Here is an 8,303-nt window from a genome sequence, read left to right as displayed (position 1 = left end):
TACATCATTGCTAGAAAATCACTACTCTACACCAGTCTAAAATCCCAAAAGGCAACACATTTATTTAGTTTTGTAACCATTTTCCAAGAAACAATAAGAAAACAAAATACCGGGCTAGCTCTGAAATTATTTATTTATATAGTTACTAGCAGAGCACAGAAAACAGTTACAAATTACTAAAAAAAACATATTAACAAAACGAAACTCACATAACACTAAACGGACAGATTATTTTGGAGATGTTCTCCAATCGGTTGCCGCAGTTCAACTCAAAAGTTTCGCCACAAGATGGCGTGGTGGTAATTCAGTTTTAAAGTAGTATAGTTCTGTTACAGTTTCAGATTATATTTCAAAATTAAAAAAAAAAAAATTCTCTTAAAATATGCATTGTTCTCCACTTTCATAAACTAAAACTAAAGACCTAACATCCTTAATAAAAAGAAAACATAATTATTTCAGATTAGCAACTTTGTGGAAATCAAACAGTACACTTATTTGCAATTTTTAATTATAAGATAAGCCAATGAATTTCATTTGTAAGCTTTTTTTCTTTTGAGTATTTATCATTCTAAACTCATTCTAAATACTTCAATTCTAATAACTTCATTCTCTTGACTCATTCTAAACATAGACGAGAGAATTTAATTTGAGCCGTATTCAGAAATGGTTAGTGATGAGGAAAACGAATATTATATTTAGAGAAAGGTTGTAGGAGTTTATTTAGACGTGTAACAGTATTGTCGATTGAGCATTAAAAAAAAAGAGAAAAAAAGGAATATCGAAGTTGATAACTTTGACGTAGTCTGCGGCAGAAACCCGTCTTTCTTAAAAATTTTGAATTTTCATTTTTTTGTTACATATGTCATAGGCCGATTGGAAAATCCGGCCGTTTGCAAACGGCCTACGTCATTTCACAAAACATCTAAAACTACAATAATCCAACAAATACCGTCGATTTTTTACTACGAGACGGGTTTTCCAATTAGATCGTCTAAATGAAAAATGGACACGCATTATAGCACAGAAAAATCAACAATGTCCTTCTTCAGGATTATAAAATATGATAATTGGAGTAGACCGCAGATTGTGTATAGCTTATTGACCAGTTCACATGAAAGCATTTAAAGTGAATGTAAAGTTTTGCTGTAATAAGGATGTGTCCAAAACAGAACAAGACGCAATAGTGTGATTTTTAGTGATGTAAGGGACCTAATGTTAATCTTTATGGACAAACGATTGCTATAGAAGCACAGTTCAGAACACTCATTGTTGTACAAACGATTCTGAAAGAGATGAATATAATACCCAAGACAGTAGGCATCAGGATTTCCAATGAGTTCAATAATGCTGCTGATTAAAAGTGATAATGAAAGAGTCACGACTTGTGACCTTTGTGCAGTACTTTTGCACTAAAAATGGTACAACTTCACGCTGTTTAGTTTGGATGCACCCTTTTTAGTACGACTTTATATTTACTTTAAATGCTCTCACGTGAACTCGTTAATCAGTTGTGTATGATGGTACCGCTATAGCTTATAATACCTGACACTACCACTCTCGTCCAAAATTCATTTAAGAAACCATTGTATTTACACAATTTTTATAATCAAAACACGGTTATATGTTTATGCTCTCATTCATTCTATTTCAGTGGAAAATTCAGAACAAAAAGAGGAAGGTTAAAGATTAGAGTCAGGAGAAGCATAAGTCATCTTTCTGAATTAAAAAAAAATATGTTTAAGAGTGACTTAAACAGGAATTTAATAAGGAATATAAAGAAAAAATGTAAATAAGGATTGAAATAGTATCGAAGTCAAAAACAGTTTAGCAACTGAATTACAATCAGACATGAACTGGTTAATTAAATTAAGTTTGATATTGTTATTAATCTATACGCTGTTTACTCATGTTGAGCCAAAAAAGCATCATCACGGCTCGAGATCTAAAAGTCCGTGGGCAAATCCTGTCAAAGCACAGACTTTTATGAAGTGTCTAATTCAAACAATAAGCACATCCCCGGTGTTCCCTGAAAAAGAAAAAAAGGATATGGAGGGAATAATGGAAATTGTGATGTCTGCCTTCAACAGTGTGAACAGTTCAAAAGGAAGTTATTTTTCTAAGATGAAGGCAATGAACAAGGCCTTCGCTGCATCAATGGCAGAACTTGTATTAGCTGAAGGTGTTGATTACCCTGAAAGCATAAAAGTAAAAACTGAAGCACTTACAAAAGCTTTGCAGCATTGTCTTAAATTTACCGTAGGAACTGCAAACAGACGTTTGATTACTGACATTAAAAGATTAATCTGCCTGTTTTTGAACGAAGCAGCAGATGATGTTTCCATAAACGAAGCAGAAGACTATGATTTAGAAAGGCCTTCGGAAGTATTAGCGAAAACTGATGGCAGCGCGACATTGGAACTTAAGGAGATATTGCTTAATGGCCTCCTAAGATCCGAAACATTCAAAACCATATTCAATAGAGGCACTTCTCTACAATTTGCTATAAATGCGTCCGATTTCGCACTGCAGTCAGTGGCAATCCGCCTAAGTCTGAACGAATCTGTGATTTCACAAATAAAAAACAGGACTGTTCAGTCCATTTATACTCTTTTTACCAACTGCACTAGTATTAAAACAAAAGAATATGCTACGGTAATTGCAGTGAATATCGCTGCAGTTTTAGGAAGCAAATTTAAAATAAATCATGGAAATGTAAAACAAATTTCAGCAAATATCGCAATTCCCTATATTAGAGAATTAAATATTATGTCACCAAGTCTTTATCTTCGGAAAATAGACGTAGAAGCTGATTTAAGAAAAGTGCAATCCTTCATCCTGTCTAATGATACACAGTCTTCCTCCGGTAATATCAATCGTACACTTTTTGCAACAATCGCAACGTCACTCTTGAACTCAAAAGTGTTTCGTGAAACGTTCAATAACAATACTACCAAGGAAATCGTAGTTAATATATTAAAAAATTTTGCTCCTCAAATTGCTTCTAACTTCAGAATGGATAACATTACTACATCTAAGCTAGAAAATGATTTAATTAGAACTGTATCAACAGTTACAAAAGGATCTAGTACACGAGATTACGCTCAAGCCATTGCAAATGCAACTGCCACATTCATGTTAGCCAATGGTCAGATATCCGACGCCAATTTGAGCAGAATAGCTACAAAGTTTCTTTCAGTTTTTTTCCATGAAGTTACCACTAGTGCAACTAAATTTGGAATCGACCTGTCAGGCATCGATACTAGACAAGATTTAGAGAATATAACTAGGAACATTAAAATGAGCATCCAAAGTAGTATTTCACAAAATGACTCTAGTCTTGATACTGGAAAAACCATACTTGTTGAATCTGCCAAGCCCGACGATGATGGTACAAATTTTCCTACTTCTACCCTTCAATATAGAAACTGGATCATGATACCTAAACTTGCACAGACTTTATTAAATGCCTTTCAAAGGTCAAATACTTTTGAGACTATATTCAATCCAAATGTTTCCCAGCAGGTTGTATTAAGTGTGTCTAATGCAGCATTGCAGGCCGTTGCTGACGGTTTAAGACTAGATAAGGAAACACTTTCGCTAATGAAAAACAAAATTACACATTCTCTTTCCACCATCAGCAATGGCACCGATACAAGCGTCTATGCTATGGTAATTGCTGAGAATATCGCTAACGTTTTAGGAAGCAGATTTGTAATAAATTACGAAAATGTGAGCCGAATTGGAGTAAATATTGTAAGTTACTTTATCAGAGGATCAACCGTTATTGCACATAGACTAGGATTTAAACTTCAGAACGTAGATACTGATCTAAGAAACGTGCAATCATTTATTATTTCTGATAATCTATCAGTTCCAGAGACTACGCCTCTTATATCCGATTCTGCAGGACATCATCCAAGAGGATCGATCGCATTCAAGTTTGGATCCTCTACAGCTGGAGTGTATCTAAAACTTTCTGCAACACTCAAATCTTCATTCTCGAACTCGAAAGTGTTCCATGCCGCTTTCAATAACAGGACATCCAAAGAAATCGCCGCTAGTATTTTGCGAAATATTGTAAATAATATTGCCTCTAACTATAGATTAAACAGCAGATCAGCACGATTCCTCATAAATACTGTAATTAGAGCCGTATCTACGGTTAAGATAGGATCCGACACAAAAGCTTACGCTCAGTCTATTTCTAATGCAACTGCAGCAGAGTTAGTAGGCAATGGCCAAATATCCAGCACTGATTTGTATCAGAAGGCTACAGGACTTATTTCAATTTTCTTGCAAGAAATTTCTTCGAATGCTTCTAGGTTTGGAATCGATCTATCAGGCATCAATGCTCAAGAAGATTTATCGAATGCAGTTAGGAGCGTTGAAGTAATAATTCAAAGTCTCCCCACTTCAAATGATCCTGAATATGCTATTTATGAGTTGAAATATTCGGACGAAGGTGATTCCATTCCTTTTGATAGAAAACTAGGTACTCCACATTTTGTCCCTACAGATGGTTTCGCTACATCGAAACTACTGCAGATATTATTTAGGTTTTTCCAAAGATCACACACATTTAGAATGATATTCAATAGAAACTCTACTCGATCAGACGCGATTTCTGTGTCTGAATCAGCGTTGCAGTGGGTTGCTTCCAGCTTGAGACTGGATGAGGCTATGACTTCTAGACTGAAAAACAAAATCATTCAATCTCTTTCCAAAGTTAACGCAGACTCCCATACAAGCGTTTATGCCATTGTAATTGCTATGAATACTGCTACGTTCTTAAGTAGCCTATTTAAAATTAATTTGGAAAGCGTAAACCAAATTGGAGCAAGTATTGCTAGCGCTTTCATTAATGGGTCATCTATCGTTGCTCTAAGATTAGGACTTGAGCTTCCGAATGTCAACGTGGATGCCGATATAGAAAACACTAAATCATTCATCTTGTCCGATTTACCCAGTTCATTGATTGTATCTCCTAATGTTAGCTTAATTGGGGGTTATCCTAATGAATCTGGCTTATATATGTTTGAACCCTTGGAAACAGTCGTAATGGCCATGAGACTTTCGGCATCACTCACTGCTTCGCTGTCGAATTCGAAAATTTTCCGAGCTGCTTTCAATGCAAAGGCACCTAGAAAAGTCTCCATGAATATTTCGAGAAGTCTCGCGGATGCAATTGTTTCAAAATTTGGATTGGATAACAGTTCTGTGGCAATAATGATAAAAGCTATCAAGAGTGCTGCATCTAAAGTTAACATAAAATTATATAATGAATATTTAGCTGAAGCATTTAGTAACGCAATTGCTGAAGTGTTCGTAGCGAGAGGTCTAATTTCTAACTCGAATTTGAGACAAAATGCTATAAAACTTGTTTCAGTTTTCTTGGAAGCAATATTCTCTACCGCACCTCAGTATGGAATCGACATGTCAGGGATCAACGCTCATGAGGATATATCAAACGCAACAAGGGATATTGAAGTAATTATCCAAATTAGTTTTCCGGAATACCCCAGTATCGATTCTGCGTACGCTTTAGTCCAGTCTGGTTATCCTGGTCAAAAAAGTGCCATTTATGCAGACATAAATTCGGATCACCAATTTGTCAAATTTATACAGATGGATTTGTCCTCTAAACTTAAATGGGCTTTATTAAATACCCTTCTAGGATCAGACTCCTTCAAAAACTTATTCAATCGAGACGATTATCCACGGATTTTGATAATTGTCTCTAACTCAGCTCTGCAGTTTGTTGCTCCAAGCTTAGGCCTCGATACTGCTGTGGTTTCGCAACTAGAGAATAAAATCAGCTTATCTCTTTCAAGCATTAGAACTGGTTCAGACAAAAGCATCTATGCCAAACTAATTGCTAGTAATATCGCGACAGTTTTTGAGAGCAATGGTAAAATAAACAATGAAAATGTAAACGAAATTGGTACGAATTTTGCAAACGCCATTATTAAAGGATTAGCCCTTATTGCACCAGGTCAGGCATCATCTTCAACTAACGGAACTGTCAAACTTTCAGAGCTGCTTACATCTTCTCTCGCTAATTCAGAAGTGTTCAGAGTAGCTTTTAATGACAAGACATCCAAATCTGTTGCCCTCAATCTTTCAATAATTCTCTCAGATTCGATTGTTGCCATAACGGATAATAGTACAAAAACAAAGCTGAAAAATGCTATGGTGACCGCCATATCTAAAGTCAAAATCGGTTCTGACACAAGAAATTATGCTATAGCTCTTTCTCGTGCAATTACTGAAGTGTTAGCAGCCAGCGATCAGACATGGAACTCTAATTTAAAGCAAAATGCTCTGCAACTGATGTCGAACATAGTACAAGTAATATATAATAGTGCTCCTCTGTTCGGTATCAACGTCTCAAACATCAGAATTCATGAGGATATATCTAACGCATTTAAAGGTATTGTAATAACTATAAAAAGTAACCCTTCTCAAGGAGAATCCGGTCCCGATTCTGGATATCCTGTTAAAGATGATCCCCTTTTTCTTGGTACAGATTTGGAACCGTCGTTACTCGTGACTACTGATGACAACGCTACATCAAGACTTCAGCAATTTTTGTTAAATTCTCTTTTAAGATCAGATTCTTTTAAAGCCTTATTTAAAAGAGACGATTTCCAACGTGTTCTGTTAATTGTGTGTAACTCAGCACTGCAGTCGATTGCAGACAGCTTAGGAGTGAATGGAACTTCTATTTCGCAATTTGAAAACAAAATCAGTCAGTCTCTTACTGCCTTACATAATAACTCGGACTCCGACACTTATGCTATTATAATAGCTTCGAATATCGCTGCAATTTTAGGTAGAGGCGGTAAAGTTAATGACGGAAATGCATATAAAATCGGAGCGAATATTGCTAATGCCATTATCAAAAGATCAGCTGTTATTGCAACAAAATTTGCATCAGGCAGAATAACTACAAAAATTTCCACACTACTCGCAACTGCTCTCTCTAGCTCGAAAGTGTTCAGAGCCGCTTTCAATGCCAAGACATTCAGAGAAGTCGCCACAAACCTGGCAAGAAATCTCGCAGATTCGATTGTCACCCATTCTCGATTGAATAACAGCACAGCAGCGAATCTGAAAAAGCTTATAGTGGATGCCGTATCTAGAGTTAAAACAGGATCGGACACAAGAGACTACGCTCGAGCTATTGCTAATGCAACTGCCAAACTATTAGCTATCAGTGGCCCGTTATCTAACTATGATTTGAAACAAAAGACACCAAAGCTTTTTTCAACTTTCTTGCAAGTAATATATTCCAGTGCCCCTCAGTACGGAATTGATCTGTCAAGTATTAACTTTGAAGACGATTTATCAAACGCAACTACAGGAATTGTATTAGCAATCGAGACTAGCCCTTCTTTAGATGAACTTAAACTTGATACTACTTACAATGTTGGCCCTTATTATGGATATTCTGACAAAAATGTTTTCACACCTCAGGGTCTCATTACACCCTTTAACGTTTCTGTTGAAGGACCTCCTGAAGAGATACAACCTTTAACTTTCCTTATAAAAAAGTTAGTTGATTCTCCCAGTGGATTGAAGTCTCCAGAAGCTGAAGCCCGTGTCAAAAAAATGGTTTTATCAGTTGCTCAATCACATGGGCAAAAAGGTTTGGATATTAGCGCATTTCTAAACATTTTTAAATCGAGTATTTTTCAACTTTCAAATTCCGATTTTTCAAGATGCGAAGCAACGGTCGAAGCTCTTATGGAAGTCATGGTAACCTTTGTGCAAGTTCTTGGATCAGCTAAAATTAGCACAGTTGATACTTCATCTACCTTAAAAATTATTGATTCTGTCGCTGATGCTCTATCTGCTCTTTGAAGTGATTTATTAAATCCGCATGCATTGAAAACCACATGAATCGCAATATTTAGTATTCAAATTATCTAATTACTTCTAAATAAATTGGATCATTATTGTTATTGTTGTTGAGTTTTTCACTCCAATTATTTTTTTCAAGCAACTTACACTCTGAAACTTTTTTATAATTTAAATTCAATATTGCATGCAATCAAGATGTGTTTACGGTAAGTATTTTTTCGATGAATTTCGATTGTATTAAGTTATACGGTAAGTATTTTTTCGATGAATATTTACGAAGGTTATGCATATCAAAACATATAAAATAATTTGTTAAATTTGAAAATTTTTAAATATAACTTAATTTTTATAGATTTTTACAAAATGTGTGTAATTGGGTTATAATTTCAAGTATGTGATTTCGCTGATGTTTTTCGCAATAAAAATTATAACTGAATAAT

General features: G+C 35.3%; 1 protein-coding gene across 1 annotated transcript; it reads left to right on the top strand.

The window, feature by feature from the left end:
• The first annotated feature begins 1,663 nt into the window (after positions 1–1,663).
• LOC107452886 (serine-rich adhesin for platelets-like) lies at positions 1,664–7,964 on the top strand. Its single transcript, XM_043044685.2, has one exon. The coding sequence runs from the start codon at positions 1,849–1,851 to the stop codon at positions 7,861–7,863; it is 6,015 nt and encodes a 2,004-aa protein (XP_042900619.1). The 5' UTR covers positions 1,664–1,848; the 3' UTR covers positions 7,864–7,964.
• Positions 7,965–8,303: the final 339 nt, after the last annotated feature.

The sequence above is a fragment of the Parasteatoda tepidariorum genome, chromosome 3 (assembly GCF_043381705.1).
Source record: "Parasteatoda tepidariorum isolate YZ-2023 chromosome 3, CAS_Ptep_4.0, whole genome shotgun sequence".
NCBI lineage: Eukaryota > Metazoa > Arthropoda > Arachnida > Araneae > Theridiidae > Parasteatoda > Parasteatoda tepidariorum.
This window is presented reverse-complemented; position numbering and strand designations above follow the sequence as displayed.

Excerpts from the sequence above, each read along its gene's own strand:
- LOC107452886 (XM_043044685.2), top strand. The coding sequence starts at position 1,849 with ATGAACTGGTTAATTAAATTAAGTTTGATATTGTTATTAATCTATACG.